We start from the raw sequence: 18,829 nt of genomic DNA, 5'->3' as shown, positions 1-18,829 counted from the left end.
CTTTTTCTTTCCCGCTCGCTAAAAGGAGAATAAAAAAAAAACACTCACGGAAAGAGGGTGCGTGAGAGTGTTGGTGTGTGTGTCGGCTGATGGTGTCGAACGGAAAACGCATCCCCGCGGCGTGCTGTAGGTGTGTGGGCACCGAATGGTAGCGCCAGCGTGTTTGAATGTTTTTTTATTTCTTTCTTTTCGTTTTCCGTGCCCGATGCCAACAAGAAAACACGCATTCGGTGGTTTCGTACATTCGCTTGGTGAGTGAGTGAGTGTTTGGGGGGAGGGTGCGCGCGTGCGTGTGTGTGTGTTTGAGTGTAGTGTTGTGAGTGCGCTGTGGCGATGTCTATTGGCGACAGCACAATGGAATTGGCGACGACCACGACGGCACGATACGCCAATGGAGGTGGTGGTGCGGGTGGAGTTGGCGTCCCAGTACCACCGTCGGCCACGGGTAGTAGTGGGCCGTCGTCCGGTGAGAGTTCGAGCCTTCCGACCGCACCGAACACCAGCAACACCAGCAATAACGGCACCGCCGGTAACAATAGTGCGAACAATCTGAAGCGAAGCAGTATGCGGCTTATCGCGAATGGGGCGCCATCCGCCGCCCCGTCCGCATCAACGCCCGCCGCCGTCGCCGTCGGGGTGGGTGCATCGTCAGCGGCACCTGCAGCTGGTACGGTGGCTGCAACAGCATCAACCACGTCTTCAACGGCAACCGCGGTCATCGACACCGTCGCCTCAACCGTGTCCTATCACCGACGACCGTATCCGGATGCGGCGCTACAGGTATGTGCAGGCTTTTAACCGATAACACTATTTACAAGGCGTACGCGGCTAGAGCGCGAAGGGTTAGGCAGCACATGTAAAGAAGCGTGTGTGCCTCGCTGCTTCCGTTTCCGGTCGTGTGTTTGCCGATGCCTATATCCTTCTCACACCCTTCGTTGAAGGTTTTGTCCAATTTATTGCATCAACAAATGTAACATATCCGAATCGGTTGAGAGTGATTTGGCAAGTTAATATGGCACCCTTCACGATGAATAATTTTCTTGGAGGTTACAGCGCACACACACCGTACCGCCGGATGTGTCGGACATTGATGAAGTGCTAAGAGATTCGATAAAGGTTGGCACTAATTTTAATGGGGCTTGAGATTCTTTGGTTGGTGGCGCTTGAATTTTTTGTCGGATCGTATCGACCGAACACGGTTTCCTCAAGGTTGGGTAGATAAATATCTGCAAAGTAGGTTATTTGACGAAGAAAAAGAATTAATAGGATCAAATAAATTTAATTTGAATGACAAATAGTTAATAAAATTTGTTTTAATTTAAGGCTTTTAAAATTTGGTAAAAAAATGACTAATTAGAAACGAACCGCAAACATAGCAAATTTAACCAAAACACTATTTACAAGGTGACAGAAGACAAACAAAACGAAACAAAGATACCTGGGGGTCTTTGGACGACAAGTTGAAATTCGATGCTTACATAGGCTTAGCCATGATCTCAATCGTGCAATGAGGCTTGTGCTAGGTTGTGGTCGAAGTACATCGTCTGACGTGATGCTAAATATCCTGCAATGGATGTCGGTTGAACAAGGGATAGTGTCCCTAACTATGACCTTTAAACACATGCTCTTAAAGGGTATGCTGTCAGGACAGTTGGGGAAAAGAATAGTGCTTGGTTCATACGTTCATCGACACTGCCCACGCAATGCTGATGCGTCAAGAATTTCACAAATGATTTCCCAGAGGGCTAGAAACTCTTTATTCTCCAATACAAATGTACGATAGGATACCAGTAAAGATCCGCATGGTCATATGCCTGGAACATTCCCGAAAAACCAAATGGTACTCGGCAGACTTCTTTAACGAACACTGGGGATTTAGTACATGGAAGTTTAAATGTTGGAATTGTATGGAGTCATGTGTAAGAGAGTTCGAAGATCTTCAAGATAATTTAGTCTTTCTTAAATATATGACTTAAAACTTATTACATAATCATTAAAAAAAGGAGTATAAAAATTAGCTACTAAATATTACAGTTCACATCCACATTTGGAACATGACCAGGAGGTTGTATTAAAGACAGTTCGGATTTCTATCGCCGCTGTATAAGATTGATCGATTTTCCTTCTCCATTCTTGAACACTCGATGCCTCAATCAGATACGTCAAAACAAGTTGTTTTTTAAACAAACACTTAGTTGTTTAGGTGAATTCCTTGAAGAATATTCGATCGAAGTACAAAATAGATTTGAGCTTAGAAGTTTCAATATGATTCAAACCGTACATTGCTCTATGTTAAAAGCATTGACATTGATCTCGATCTAGCTTTATCGATCTCGTTTCTGTTGCATTTTTCCATTAACCTTGAACCGCGTATAGTATATTCACCACATTCTACGCGCTTTTAGAGATACACATCAGGAGAATAGGCCCCTTGTTTACAACCACCTCCAGAAAGGTGCAGCAACACTGTGCCACTGCGGCGAACATTTTAGCTTCTCGTGCAAGGTGTAAATTTAGCTCCAGCTAATCTTATCCCGATCGAGCTGGCTTGATCAGTTGAAGGATTGCGCGTGCTATTTTCGGACCGCATGGTAATGTGGCTCGCGGTGCCAACATCGGCTGAAAGTGCCGGCGGAGTGTCTGGACGATGGCGATAGCCATCTAGATGGTACATTGAAAGAACATTTGCAAAATGGGCAAATCTGATCCGGCTGCAGACACACGGCATATATGATCGCGGTTGGGTAGTATGTGGCGGTTTGGCGTTATCTAGAAGCGGGGATGGCATCGGATCTAGACAGAATGCCTTTAGCGGGAAGACTTACACCTATTTTGTAGCAAATTGTAAGCGGTGTACGATAAGTACCTCCACTATCTTAGACGCGTTCGCTAATGTCAGCGATAAAAGTGGATGTGAACTCTTAGCGAAGTTGCGTGAAACGCGCAACCAATCCCGGCGAGATGTCTCTTGTTGGGCGCTTCCATTCAATACCGGAACCGGTTCGATAATCCCGGAAGGATTTCGTAGGCGTTAACGATGGTTCACGTTTTATTGAAAGTGCGGAAGAAAAAAGTTACGTTAGCGTCGAGAGAAAAAAAGGATGCCTTGAGCGGCTTGACCTAATCGAAAGCGCAGCACGAACTTTTGAGCTTACGGCGGGAACCATCGCCGATAACAACGGTTCCGCACCGTGAGTGGCAATGGGTCCCTTACAGTGGGTTCATAACGGGATCCGTCCTTTATATCCCCCTGTCGAACGGATTTTTTTTTCTCCGTGGCTTGTCGTGTAATCTCCCGAAAGCACTTAAACAATCGGTTTTGCAGCTACTTGCAGTGGTAGCGTGTGCAGGCAAGACATGCGACAAGGTAGCGGCCGGCGCACACAGAAGCACACAGCTAATCACGAGAAAGGTGTTGATGGTTGTGTGTGCCCACCTGGGGGACAGTTCCGTTCCGAGGACCCGGTCGCGGATTTGCTTTTCCGAGCGTTGGGGGGGTTCAAGAGGGGTGAAAATGGTGATTTATGGAGGTGATGAAAAGGAGAACCATTAGCGGACAGGTATTATCTAAGCGGACGTCAGCGTGGCTGAGCATGAGCAAGCTATACATTAAATAAGCCTCAGCCCGTCCAAACGATTCGTGGGCAGTTAGGCGAATGGTTGATTAGAAAATCAAATGTTTTCCACCTTCTACAGCGAATTCGCAAAGGGTACTCGGCCAACACTCCAGCAGCTTCTTTCAGCAACGGCCATTGGAATATGTTCTATATGCAATAAAATATTCCATCATCTTATCCTTCTCCGACGATCTCACGCCCGGGCAGGATGGTGATATTGATGTGTTGTTGATTTATTTTTCGTACGAGAAAGATGACAAGATACCGAAGACGAACGAAACAAAACGCACCAACAGGCTTTCAGGGGGGGAAGAGGGTTGTTTTTTGTTTTGTTTCGATATTCAGACGCGCGTAACCGATATCGATAAATCAATTCGAAGGCAAACCAGCTACGAAGATCATTGAACGGTTCAGCCTGTTTCCACAGTTCGGTTGCGAACAAGCCACATTCCCTGAAGCGAGGGAAAACAACCAACACGATGCCGTCGTCGTCGTGTGCAGTATGCAGATTAGTGTCACGGAGCGGTACGTGTGCCGTCTCGTGCCGGATTCGTGCAAGACAACTTAACGAAAAGAATAGAGTTTCCTCTAAAAAATCCGTATCAGAATCAAGATAACGTAAGGCTGGGGAAGGCAGGCACAGCACTTGAGCGTGCCTGTGCCAGCCATCGTGAGCGTTGCGTTTAATCTAGCAATCAATTAGCATTAGATAGAGGTTTTGATGTGCTTTTTCCTCTGCAAGAATCTAGTTGAATAAATTAGCTCACAGCCAAGATGCCAACAGAAAAAAAAGAAAACTAAATAAGGATAGCAAACAAAATGAAGGCGACGGTGTAAGCAGCTTGAGCTTGAGCTAATATAAATACCGCAGCCGCCGCCGAAAAAAAAATCACACAGGAATGAAATCTGCTTCACAATCATTCTTCCCGTTCGTCTCGATTGTCCGCGTTAGTTTTGGCGTCACCGTCAATGGCGGGGGTCCGTCCGAGGAACCGGTTCAGCCAGATTTACCGTCGCCGAGGGTTGATGTTAAGAATGTGCGGGAAACTCGCACTCGTCGATCGATCGGTCAAGTTTTAGGGTTTGCGAATTATTTATTTTCTTCCGCACATGCCGATCTTAACGAGTTCTTGCTCATTCGTACCTAGGACGATAGACGATCGATGGCCGATAAAGGGTTTTTTGGGGTTTGAAAATTTGAATATTTCACTGGAACTCATTTAGAACGCAAGGGGTAGCAGAGTTTATGATGGTTATGAGTCGATAAAAAATCACCACTTCAACCCCAAAAGCGTAAACGATCATCGTGTTGTGTGTCTATTTTATCGTGTTTTGCCCGGTTTCATCAGATGCTGGATAATTTAGGTGATGGGGCGATCTTTGGGTAAATTTATGTGGGAATTTGAAAAGTTCTATTTTTACTTAAATGATTAAAGATTATTCTATCATTTGTTGTTATTGCAAGTGTAGCTCTTCTTAGTGTCGATGCTGCATACGAACAAGTACACGTACACGTTCTATTGTTTGTTCTGATCTCATTCGGTGCTGTGTTTACATTCCTCCGCCGAAACCTTTTGCATCACCTGTGCAAACAAACCATCCGCTTCAAGGTCGCGTTTTTTTTGCCTACCTTCCGGCATGGCCCACCGTACATAATGCTCCCCTTTTTTCTCGCTTCACATTTTCGAGCATAAAAAAGAGTTCTTGCTTTACATAATACGAGTATTCTTACAGCCCTCAGTACAATAGGGAACAGCACAAGAATAATAAAGCGGGTTGAAACGGCATCGTCATCATGATCGCGATCGCATCACTACACACTGTGCTGGACTTTAATCATACCTGTGTATCGTTGCTTTTTTATTATTTTGCAACAATGTAGTGCGTTAGAGAGAGAGTCATTTTTTTAATGGGCACGGTTAAGATCTTCATTTGGAACGAGTGAAGCACACTATTGAGGTTTAGTTTTTATCTTAACAGACCAACTTTTCTACCTTCCAAACTACCGCTTTGGGTGAAAAATGATAGTTGTTTTTTCATAAATTCATAAAGTCGCCAGTGCGGTTAGCTCCTAATACGCCCATCAAGAGCCCCAATTTACGAAAGTGATGAACGGAAACGAGAACAAGTTCACAGCTTCACACACAAACTCACTCACTCTGCGTCTGCCAATCTGAACGCGCTCTTGTTCCGCGGCCGAAGGCAAATGCGGCGGTGGAACTGGTCGGTGCGGAAGATGCGGGAGATGAACTCCGGTCTCCGGCTAAACGTTCTCCTTTTTGCAATTTCATACAGAAACCTCGGCCCCGTTCTGTGCCGGACCTTCCGCGCGAACCCCCTCACGCCCTCCCCCTGTGAGCACATTTTTCCTTGGACTTGCAAGCAAAAACTCGAATCTTCCCGCTCGTTCGCCCGCCCGGTTCAAAGCGAAGGGGATAATAATTCGCTGCAGCAGAAGAACTTTGCAGCGAAATGCTCGGCTGTGGCCAGGTTTTTGCGCGCGCGCGAAAGAGAGAAAGAACGTTTGGCGAATGGCGAATGGTGTGGTACGGAGTCAATGAACTCCTTCCGCGCACCGCCTTACATCTCAGTGCTGCGTTTCCTTCGTTGCGCTCCCATCCCATTGTTTGTCCCGGGGTTCGTCACCGATCGCCGGTTGAAGTCTTTTGAGTTTGATGAAGCGTTCGTGTTGATGGTTTGGTTGGTTAGATTTGGAAAACAGGAAGCAGAAAGTTGGCGAAGATTGCGAACATGAAAGCGAATGGAGCTCTTTATCGCGCGGGTTTTTGTCCAAGAACGGCAGGCACTGCTAATGAAATAATAAAATAGGCAACTCCACTTAAGGACATTAGACAGAAATTTAATCCTGATTAAAACCTTTTCCCCTGCGCTCCTTACACACATTAAAGCACCCCCAAACGCAACAACTCTCAAGGGTTTTCGGTAATTGCACGCCTAATTCCTGCGCGCATCATTTCTCACGGCTCAATCCTTTCGATTTCCAACGGCTTTCCATCGTAATACGGGCATCCGTGAAGGAAATGTGAGAAAAACTTTATTATCAAAATTACGCAGCCTTCCTTCCGATCGTGTGGCGATCGAATGGAGTTGCGAGTGTGTGGGAGAGGTGGTGTTTGATTGTGTCCCTTATTCAGTAATTCTGCTGCCTCATGCTATGTTCCGTGGGTTCTAATGGAACTGTTAGAACTGCATCCTCCAGTAGACACGGTTACGGGAAACCTTTTTTTTTTTTTGGAATGACTAGGCAGAACTCGACTTCACTTCATTTCTTGAAGGTTGTAGCTGGATGTGCGGTTGAGAATGTTACAGAAACATTCAAGAAGCACCGAGTTTACCATTTCATTGCCTAGTTTCTCTTGGAAAGTTCGTTCGTTCGATGGATACAGTGATAGCGCTTTTATTAACACAACGCTTCTCGCACGTCTTCTTCAGGGCAAAATTCTAACAACCTGCCGTGGGGTGTGTTGTAGAATGTTCCTGTTGGGCTGTGTTCCTTTTGATTGCGTAAAAGTTCCTTTCGATGCGCCATACGGATAAATTAACCTGAAGGATCATTGTAGATCGCGACTAAAGTGATAATGACGTCGGAGAAAATACTTTATTTTTCGGAATTGAATCAACTCAACAACGCTCGATGTTTGAAGAAGAGGTTTTTGATGAAGATTCCTGAAAAGGTTGTGTTGTGAGTTCTTTTCTCTTCCTCGATGAACCATTTCAACGCTACGTGAACCTTATCCGATTGGTTTGGACAACAGGATGAATCTATTAAACCTGCCGCGCAAACCTTCCTTCCGGTGACACTATCTGCTGGTGGTGATCTTACAGACGAATCACTTCGGAATGGAGAAGGATCACAAAACATCGCGGATCGCACAGTGGATGACCACTGGGGTACGATGTGTTTGTGTCGGTGCAAAGAACCTTGGCCGTACGTTTATTGCATCGCATTACCCAGGGCTTCCCTAAGCCAAAGGAACGGATGGATCGATCACGCTTCACCGATTGCTGCATCTAAAACCCACCTCGGAAGGGAGGGTTAGCGTGGCTGCATTGGCAGCAATAGTAAATGAAGTGATTAACAACAGCCAACCGCAAGCTTATCTGACCACGTCCGCTGCACTGCCGTCCAGAGGTGGCCAAGCCGTTGGGATCAGATTCTGGATGTGCACGTGCAACGGAGTGTTGCAGACAATCGCACCTGTACGATCGCCCCGCAGAAAGCTGCAACGTACGCGGAGGTTGGGGACCGACATGCTGAAGGTTCTTTCGTTGGATTTTCTACTCGCTGTGATCTTCATTCGCTCCCACTCTCAAACCCTTTATTCCTATCGTTCGCTTAAGTTACGGGATCTAGACTCACATTCCCTTCACATCTAAACTCCTTCGTGAAAGCATTGATGGGTTGCTTTATGTGAGCCTAAAGACCCCCAAACGGCGACGGCAAGAAGCAGTCGGAGATAGAGCACATGTCTGTTCCATCATCTTTCCCCTAGCGAGAGATACCAGGGAAAGCCCGATTGCCCGTTTTACTGCCACCTGCCATGATCCTTTTTCTGCTTCCATCTGTGAAGGGTTGACCTTTATCTTAATCTCATTTGCATATCGGTTTGATTTCATCTCTTTGCCCCGGCCGGCATTACTTCGCAATGGAAGGTTTGGCAGTTGTTGTACACATCGCTTCGCTTCACCCGCCCTTAGACATTAGTTCCCCCCCAGGCACCGTTGATCTTCTCAGGTGATAGAATAGAAAACCATTTCGTTTCGGGTTGTTGTATCGATAAAACAGGCTCCGATTCTGGATGCGGTTCCGACGTGCCGTGGTGTGGACGCTAACGAAGAGCTGGAAAGAACTCGGGGGTTCTTACGCGCCCTCCTTCGCTAGTTTGTGATCATGGGCTAGTTTTCGTCTAGCAGCACCGAGATGCCACTCCGCTTCGTAGATCGATTCATCACACGCCCGTATGTGCTTTGGCCACTGGGTGTGCTGTGTTTGGTAGAGCTAGCGGGATGCTCGCTTGCGAAATGTGCTCTGCTTCACTGTTATCAGATTTGAACCCGTGGACATGGTGTTTTCCATCGCTTTTTTTTTGATGCCAGATTGACGTGGCTAACGGAAGGGCAGGTCAGGTTTTGCTTGTGCGTTGTGTTGTGTCTGTGTATGTTACGAATGGCACGTTATGAAGGGGTATTTTAGGACAGGCTCCTTACGATCGAGATGGAGACGACGAGTGAGTAGTCGAAGATGGTGGAAGTTACTGGTTGTGCTGCTGGGTTGCGTTTCGAAGGGGATTGGATCGGAGACGGGATTTTAGGCATGTTGTTGTTGTTGTTGTTGTTTTTTTTCTTTTTCTTTAGTTGTTACGTTTCGCCGTAACCTCCGTAATGCCTTTCCCCAATTGTGGAAACGTTGGAGAACTCCTGCCCTATCATTATGTCCGAAAGAACACAAGACCGAGGTCTAACTGTAGATCGAACTTATTGTCGGTTTAGGGGTGGGTATTGTTTCGGGACCCACTTTTGTGTTGTGGGGCTGAGGGGGGGGTGCTGAGACGGAGGGGGTTTATAGGAGAGTCTCCCAGTAAGTCCACCGTTTGGCGGTGGGAAGGTTAGTTGCAGAATTGCTGGGTGGAGTTCCTGCATCGAACATAACTTCCTTCCGTTTGCTTAATGGTGCGGTTTGAGAGTGTATTGAGTAACAGCTCGAAAGACGGCAGCTAAACTGTTGATATAGTAAGCTCAATAAATCGTTAAGCAATCCTTCGGTTCCACTTCCATGCAGTAGTGGTACAGCGAAATGTTAAGCTTATATTTATTTCCACCTACTTTATCTTCAACATGGTTATCTTTATCGACTGCTCATCAAACTTATCCTAGAAACAACTCCATTTCCCATTCTCCCTCATGTGGAGTTTGACCAAAACTAGCCACTTCCGATAGCTTCCATCCCACATGGTAATGAAAAACCGGCGTGTAACATGCCAGGCGCCATATCCATCGTCCGGATAGACGCCGGATGCTAGAGTGAATTACGTTTTAATCCAATTATTGTGTTGCCTTATATTGGTCGTTTGTTTGCTCGACGGTTCTACTGCCGGAAGTTACTGAGTGCAAGTGGGACGCGATATAGGTTAGCAGGAAATGTTTGATTTCCTTCAAACTGATTCGCCCCAATCGCTAGCTAATATCAGCGGGAGGGTGGGATTTTCCGGCGGCGTCGGGTTTCCAGGTGAGATACGAATCAATTTGTATCGAATTATTTCGATTCGCTGTGCGAAGATGTAATTTGGGTGATGAATGCAAGATTTCAATGTAGGACAGAGTGGTAACGGCGTCAGTATAATAAGACAAAATTATCATACTGATATGTTCTTGAAGCATTGCTTTCTTAAGTAAAAATTGGTAGATATAATTAAGAGCTTCAAACGCATGAAATATGATAATTTGTCTTAAGCAAACGCAAGGTTCCTCAAATAAGACACACTTGGGTCACGACCGAAACCACCAATGGGAAACAGTAATCCCAACCATACGCGGGGTTTCGCGAGCCGAAGATCAAACCAGCCATTGCAGAGGTCACGCGGGAATGGGGACGGCAAGAAGAAGAATATGCTCAGATTTGTTCTTCCATCGCTGCGGACGCTGTGTGCCATTGTCTAGTTCTGCAAACATGGCTACAAGCTATCATAAATATGTGTATAGATGGGAGAGAGCGATTGAAAGTGGACCCCCGCGATTGAAGGTTGCTGTCACCTGGGCGGGCGTTCCAGAAGGAGAGCAGCGAAACGAGCCGGCCCAGCCGGTTGTACGCTGGCAACGTTAGTTCGGATGAATAGCTACAACATCAAAGATCAATATTTTATGTTGTGCCCACCACCGAGCGAGGAACTAGCCGATCGCCGCGTCTTGGAGTGTACAAGAAGAGCTCAACACTGCCTTGGGTCAGTTAGTGTTTTGGGGATGAGGTGGTACAGTGGGCCGGGGAAGAATGACGATAAGAAGGCGAAGGAAGAATGCACAGCGAACGGAGGAACAGTAATGGCAACAATAATTCGCAGCGCGTCCCGTCCAGCGCGACAATCGTGGAGCCGTCTGTGGCGATCGTTTGCACGGTGCGTTCGGGGCGAACTTGTGGAAACGCTTGGTGACGTTGGACACGATCGCTAGTTGTCGTCCACAACGCCGTTTTGCGATGTCCGTTCTTGCTGTTCGATCGGAGCGCAGCAACAAAGAAGGGGACCGTCCGGTTGCCCACGTCGTCATCTTCATCGTCGTACGCGTTGGGGTGATGCTTGTTAGCGGACTATCGCCCTTCAAAGCTTTTGCCTCTGCTGGAAGTGTTCGCTTGCTTGGCACCTTGCCCATTGGACGGAGCTGCCGGTTCGTGTACAGCTGTCCGGGCTAGTTAGTTTATGTCGAAGGGAATCTACCACTGGATGGAGGTGACATTATTAGTAGGTTCTAGAAGCGGATGATCACGTTCGTTCTATGCCTTGCGGCCAGTGCTGATCACAATGATCAATTCTCGTAGATGAAAAAGCGCCTGCAGAGCTCCGCAATACCTGACAATATCGGGAATTGATAAACGATTTCGCGAGGCATTAGACGAAGTCCAGTTATCCAGCTGGCGTTGAACCCGGGGGACCGTATGATGCTGCAAGAAGGTTGCTTTACCGAGCGCTCCAGGCCAGAACAGACGACAATGTTCGTGATGAAACTGCCAAGAATTGTGACACACGCGCTGGTGTACGGCTTGTGGAGGTCAGGTCAGTGACACACGTGGCACTCGTTTCTTTCCCGCTCCCTTCCCTTTTCCCCCAAAACCAACGATGATTTCCGTTCGACTGACGGGGCCAGTCTCAAACGCAATGACACGCCGGCCTCCATTGGGTGAAAGAATTCGCCGACCCGGGGGAGGCAGCCGCAAGCTCACGAACAAACTACAAAGTGTGCTCAAAATATGCGGGATGATAAAGTGTTTCTGTTGCGTGTGCGATTCCGCTAGCTGTGGCCGTTCGGTGATGAGAGATGTATTCCAACGGGAGGGGGGACTTTCCCGGCACAAGGGAGCGGGTTTTTGGGTGGGATTTCTTGCATTCTTAGGGAAGGAATTGAACAGCCCCGAAGCGAAGTGTCCAATATCGAAAGATAAATGAAGTTTTTTTGCAAGCTTGGTCGCCGGTTCCCGGCACCGTCTCCCGGATCGCACTGGTGTGCGGGTTCAATTGTTTGGGTTGACGTGTGCTCGATGACATGAAGACCACCCGAGAAGGCGTTAGAAAATGGTGGCGTGAAGTGGAATGGATGTTGATGGAATGGCTATGGCGTTCCACGATAAGGCAGAAGTACGAACAAACTTTAAGATAGGTAATAGGCATTAATAGAACGTTCTTTAACATTCTTGCGTGGGCTTGGAAAGCAACTATTTTTTTTTTGCAACAGCGAAAAGAGGAAAATGAAGACGAATGCGATTCGTTTGGCAGGCACTGTCTTAACGTAATCCTTAAGCGGCTTTTATGAGCAGCACATTTGTTGCCGTTTTTGTTTGTTTTACTTATCTGCCATTGAGCTGCTGAGTGCCTGCGACTTAACTTCTTACAGTGGGGCCATGCTTTTATCATGCTCTGCTACTACTGCTCCCGTAGCAACGTGATACAGGTTGCAATTTGTTTAGATTATCGGGCTGTTCCGTGCAGCTTAAAAAGCGGGCCGAGAATGTCAGAATTGTTTTTTTTTGTTTGTTTGTTTGTGCTCCGAATCCAGGCACCCAGCTGGAAAGGGGATTTGCCACAGTGTCCTGCTGCGAAAGGGGCCAGAATAACAGTTAAACTGTCACCGTTAACCAGCATCAGCAGGCCGCGGGTTGGCGGTTTTTGCGCGTACCGAACACGGTTCGCCATTTCGGATCGGATATTCTTACGTTACACTCCTACACCACCTACCAGTGCAAACGGTGATGGGTTTGCTAAATGGAAATGGAAACGCCGACTGCAGTGAGGCGGTATCGAATGAAGAGAAGCGTACAGCCCGGGCAGGGGTGGCACGCAGAGTCCTGCCAAGTGTGCACTTTTATAAACAATGCTCTTAAGCTGCTCCAGTTTGACAGTGAATTACATCATTTGCCGTTGGAATTTATTTGTTTGTTATTGCGAAACCTGTTAAAACCGGAGGGTGCATTGACTTTTTCACTTGCAAAAATTATGCGTGGATGGATAAAGGCCTTGGACGATGGCCAAGAGCAGGACACACGGAAGCTGCCTTCATAGGAACGGGTTTTAAGGAATTTGTAACCCCGTTTGGATTTTCTTTTTGACGAAACATATATGAGCATTACAGCCCGGGTTCTTGCAAAGTAAATATTCTCTTTATCAACAAACGACATTGTGTGCGAATTTTTTTCCCTCCTTTACCATCGTCAAAGATATCGTCTTTCCCGTACGGTACGACACCTTATTTTGCTGTTTACGAACGCTGGCATGAGGTAAATTAAGTCGTGCCTGGTGGGAATTATTGTTTTTCCCTTGCGCCAAATATACGCAACCCCTAAAATATTGTTTTTACTTTCCACCTTTTGCAACCTTTCCTATCCACTGGCCCCAACCTCCCCATCGTCAACATTTTCTGTCGATAGTGTGCTTCTCACATGCCCAGCTGTCCAGCGTGGAATTGGATACTTTCGTAGCGTTGAAGTAAGGTACACCCCACACGACGCACTTGATGATGGGTTGATCGTTTGTTCTGGTTTTTTTTATACTTCAATTCTGTGTCGGTATGGTTTTGTGTCTCATTTTTTGTTAACTCCCCCCCCCCCAACACACACACACACACGCACTGTAGAAAGGAATTTGCAAAGCCATTGGAAACTCACTTCTGGCCTGCTCCACTTCTGGACTATTTGCTGTCATCGTTTCGTTTGACCTTCAAGCCAGACAGCTGGCGTGTGTGGTCTTCTCCCTTTATGTGGCTGTAAAAGGCAGGTGAGACAGTTTGTTTTTTATCGCTGTCTTCACCTCCCAAAGGTAAGTTAATGTCTGGTGTTTTCTTTTTCTTTATTTGTAAAATTTCTAATCGCATGATCGCTCCCAAATGTGTTCTCTAATCGTCTTAGGGACATTAGACCTCCCTTGGGACGGATCGCCGTGGAATGGTGCGATCGTAGGGGGTTCCATGTATGGAAGCGAGAGTGATAAAGAGTCGGCTCGATGGTAACACTTTTCTTTTCGAAACGCTATCATCGATCGTTTAGTCTGTCATCACGACAGAAATTACCGGATCGGTTGATTTTCCATTTTTGACAGTAACTCCAGATCCGGTAGCGAGTGCCGGTCGGTCGGGATCATCCCGATGTGTGAGGGAAGATAATGAGAGTTTCGCGTTCGGGGTTGCATTGCTCCGGAGGGAGTTCCGGTGTGTAAATGGGGCTTGAAGGTAATGTCCCGCTGCAATAGGGGAATCGATCGCACTCAGGTGCTGAGTATGGACACCGTTAATATCGAGCTGTGTCCCAGGTGCAGGTCACCGCCACAAAGGTGCCTCACTCGCCCATCCTGTCCCTTCTATTCCCAATCCACAATCCAATAATGAAATGTAATAAATTAGATTAGAAGCTAAACTGTACGAAAGCTCTCTTGCTCGTTGCCCCTTTTTTTCCTCCCACCTCCCCGGGTAGGGACGAACAAACCCGTTTTAGACACGTTGGGGCGTACCGGCTTAACGGAGCTGTGGCGTCACGAGCACTGCCAGCCATGTCACCTATCTCACCTATCCACCGGGCTGTGGCAGGGTGTGTGTGTGTGCGTATGTGTGCAACAGATAGCACCAGACGACGTGCGGTTTGCGATCACGTCGCGGTACAGTGTCTGGGTACGGTAGGATTGGGCTTCTTGGCAGCAACACGGCAGCACGGTTCGCCTGGAATGCACAAAGCGTGTGCGTCTGTAAACTGAGGCGATGTTATGTGTTTTGCGGACTCGGACCCCAGGCCCCAAGCACCCCGCGAGGAAGCAGAAATTGCTCGTATAATTGTTGCAAGGTAAATAATGTTAGTTGCTTAAGCAAGTATGCGTACGGTGTGTATTAATTGCAGGTGGATGTGATGGTTTTTACCACTAAAAACGAAGATATTATAACTTCCCTGTTACCACCCTCCAGATCTTCCCAGGAGATCAGGTTCTTGTGAAACGCTTAATTTAGCCACGGACTGGACGTGATCTTGACTTGAAGTTGCAGACAGAATAAATCATAAACCTGTCGGTAGCATACAAATATCACCGCCGCGTGTGACGTACCAGTACCACGGGTGATCGGCTGCGTCTGCTGGTGTGTTCGTTTCTGCAAGTGCACACACCGCTGCCCCGGACACGCAGTAGTCAGGGTCGGCCGCGTGTGAGATGGTGCGTTCTGTAGCGCGGCGCCAGCCTGACTTCGAGTCGGGGCGAGCCGTGATTAATAATTGGTGGTGCGAATTTTGCGCCCAACAGCTCATACACACAGCGCGAACCGAGACGGAGCGGGAAGGATAGAAAAAGGGGTAATAATTATAATCAATAATAATTACATTCAAATTACTTCGGGACGTCGCTGTGGCCGATGAAGGTGTGCGCGAGCGAACGTTGTACCACATTACCGTAATTGAGTTATGGATCTCTTTGTGTGTTAGCTTGGAGAGAAACTGTGGCCCTCGCCGTAGCGCAAACATGACGTTCATGTCGCTCCGAGACACGTGCAACATATGTGTGCGAAGAAATTTTCGGGGCTAGAAATTTCGGTTCGAAAAACGCCACCGAACGAAGCGGAGAGGTCCGTCTGCGAAACGGTGTGGCAATTCGTTTTCATCATCAAATTACCTTTACGGACCGATGAGTCAGATTGACCTGCATGGGTGCGTACTGAGTGGCGGTCCGGTGGCCGTTGCGTACGTTCCCTGCTCGCAGATGCTATCTTTTATCCGTTCCAGTGAGCAGACTTTAATGTGTCATCATGTTCTAACGGAAAAGCCAGCTATCCTACATGATTGATTTACTTTGCAACAGTACTGTTTGGCTTTGGTAGAGGTGAATGTTTGGTTCCAGCTCGAGAAGCGTCAAGATAGAAACGTACCTTAATTCAATTCAATTAACACTCTATTCCCTCAGTTGGAACCGTAACAACGTTTAAAACACCATATATTAATGTTTTCCTTCCTAATGAATGCCAGCTGTTTCAAGGCGGTTTAACTGTTTTCATTTTAGAAGATTTTGGAAGAGGGTTTACCGGTATTGATGTTTTGTTTCTTATCCTTCTGTGGGTGATGATTTTGTTTTAAACAATTCAATAGCTCTCGTTAAAGATCTAGACCGGCGGATGGCCGCCGAGTACCGTTGAGAGAAAGAAAAGTCGAGCGAATAGCATAAATGAAGATAACGTGGTAGCAATTGGTGCAATAGAAACGGTACTCGAGCCCGTAATTGGGAGCAGAATTGGGTCATATTTTAAGTGAGGTTGTTTATGGGTGTTATTTTGAATTGATTGGAGTGATTTCCTATCGAAAAAGAGTGTTTCCAGACGTAAAATACTTTTGGAAATAGTTGTTGAAACGTTTAGAACTCAAGACGACAGTTGGTGTCAGTGTTTTATCAGCATTTGACATACGTTGACATCCCTGCAGACTCTCAATCCAAAGAGGAACTCTTAATATACAACTCCATTTAGGTTCCACCTTATATATTTAATTTGTATATATTAAATTTTAGATTATTGTTCACTTAATTTGTTGGTCGATGCTATTTAAACATGAAGACATATGTATGATATGGAAGTCATCCTTAATCCTCATTGAATTTTCATCAATTGAAGATCTCACTCTTCAAGGAAACATTACACGACACTCCTATAGAGCTCAGGAAGCTACAAATTGCACATCGCAGATCCAAACGGTGTTGACACTTCATTTATTTCTTACCTTAACCAAGCTGCCACAACTAAGCCACTTTCCATTTCAGAATACATTGTGCAGTGTTTTTTTTATCTCTTCATCACCATCGCATCGCGCACCCAGGCCCAAGGTCGTCCCCGGCTATTCTGGTGATAGGTTTTTGTGAGGTCTCAAACGGCATTGCGCAACCCATTCGCTTGCTACATAAGAGTAAATCGCGGGGAAGCTTTACTTTGTCATAAACAATCATAACGGACGCTTCATAACCCCACAACTTTTGTGTTGCGGTTTTCTGTTGCGCATCCCGCGCGGATAGGTGCAAACCAACCCACCCCGTCGCTGACTCGCGTCCCGAATGATGCGCATCCCACCGGTGGTTAAGTGTTGGTAGTGAAGCTAATGAATCATCTATGGCCGTGGGAGGACATGAGCGCACACTCTGCAGGACGCGTACGCTTGTTGCTATTATCAGAAAGGCAACCCAACAACAGCAGGCGTCCGCTTTGGTAGCGGGGTAGGGAGCTAATAACAAAGCCGGCGGGACCCATTGTCGTTAATTTTCACTTTCCATGGTTGTCATGCGGCCGGGACAGGGTTTTGACAGATTGTTTGACGGATGAGTTTTGATGGAAGGTTTTGGTTTGCGCTCGGTGATCCTTTATTGTTTTTCGACTGCTGATGGCGAAGAAAAGGGCGCCACAATCACCGATCGCCCCATTCTCTTAAGGGCTCTGCCTGAAGTTGTTGTTGCATGAGGCACGAGCGGTTGTACTTAGCCTTCAGTGTTTGAAGACGATAGGAAAATATAAATAGCATAAGAGGGTTGAGGGTGGTAAACTAATCTCAATTGCGCTGCATATCCATGTGAAATTTGTACTCGCACCACAGGCGGTGAGGCGAACGAGATTACATAAGCGTTTGGTGCGCGCTAGTGGTGACGATTATTAGAATGGTCGGGCAGATCTATCAAACAAGCGTACGACACGATCGGTGTAACGCTGGACACGTGCACCAGCCAGCAGCAAGCATCGCTCAGTCTTTGCGATCGTTTGCTTTCCTCGGGAAAAAGCGGATGGGAAAATCAGTTTTACTTTTACTTCCAATGTTTCGAGTCTCACCTCATGGAAGAAGTTTGACCACTCAAAACCCTTTCCTCATTGTCTTGCGGGATGGGAGTAGGGTGATGGATGATAGTGATGGACATGCGAAAGTTGTTGATCTCGTTTTTCAGTGCTTCTTCTTCAAACAAAAAACGCAAGCGCAAACATTGCTTTAAAACGTGCCCACGACGTGGACACAAAAGGGGACACTATGGTGTGGCATCAATAATAATTAGGAAGATTATGCTGCGCTGTGTTTTTGTGAAGGTTTTGGTATATGACGAGTGCTTTCACAAGTGTGGTTATTACCCAATCAGATCAGGGAAACAAGAAATTTAGGTGGTGTTGGAGCATTTTTCGGGGATGAAGCATGCTGCTATACCCACACTTGCTCTCCCAAGTGGGTCAAGCTCGGAGGACATCATTCTAAATATCATGAGAACACTCCTCAAACACCACAGCTGGCTTACTTTACACCCCCAAAAAGACACCACACCTTGAAACAAGAACCGAACGAAAGCTCCAACCGGTCATTGATCTTACGCAAATTCATTTTTGAATGGCCATCTTTATCGAATCTTCCGCACGTGGTTGGTGGGTTTTATTTATGTTTCTGCTTTCAGCGTAAGAACCTTGAGAGCTTTCGGCAGTGTCCCTAAGCCCACCCATTAACGTTTCCCTTCCTAATGTTGGTGCAAATTGGACCGTAAAACACTGCATTCCATTAGCACTTTGGGGCGGGCAGGGAGAAAATTCCAATCACGTCCAATTTTCCTTTACGGAATGTGTTTATGTCCGATGGAACACGTTTACAATGGGTGCAATGCATCGATAAGAAAGGCGCTTGCGAGCAGAAAAGAAACCATGGTAGCATGAATCAGCTTCCAACCACAGAGTGTTGGGTCTGGGTGATGGTGTACGTTTGACGACTTCACCATAGTAACCACCATTGCCGAAAAGCTTAGCCAAAGTGCGCACCGTTCTATTCCGTCATGGTCACCTTCTTGGTGACGGTGGAATTCAACCGTAGCGTAATATTCCGTGTGCCTTTGGCGTGCACAGCACACACACCCCTTGTTGATGAATGAAGTCCGTCAAGTGGTGGCAGTTGTTTTCCTGTGTTTTTATTCTCCCACAACAGTGATGACGAACATTTGAGTGTTGAGGTCTTAGGAATCTAT

The 18,829-nt window shown here is 46.8% G+C and overlaps 1 protein-coding gene across 1 annotated transcript in view; it reads left to right on the top strand.

Annotated features, from left to right (window-relative positions):
• Window positions 1–333: 333 nt before the first annotated feature.
• The window catches only part of LOC128710817 (protein Shroom), a 164,606-nt gene continuing 146,110 nt past the window's right edge, over window positions 334–18,829 (top strand). The window contains exon 1 of the mRNA XM_053805670.1: window positions 334–780. Within this exon, the coding sequence (XP_053661645.1) occupies window positions 334–780 (447 nt within the window). The remainder of the gene's footprint in view (window positions 781–18,829) is intronic.

The sequence above is a fragment of the Anopheles marshallii genome, chromosome 3 (assembly GCF_943734725.1).
Source record: "Anopheles marshallii chromosome 3, idAnoMarsDA_429_01, whole genome shotgun sequence".
Lineage (NCBI taxonomy): Eukaryota > Metazoa > Arthropoda > Insecta > Diptera > Culicidae > Anopheles > Anopheles marshallii.
The sequence above is the reverse complement of the archived record's forward strand: the minus strand, read 5'-3'. Positions and strand labels throughout refer to the sequence as shown.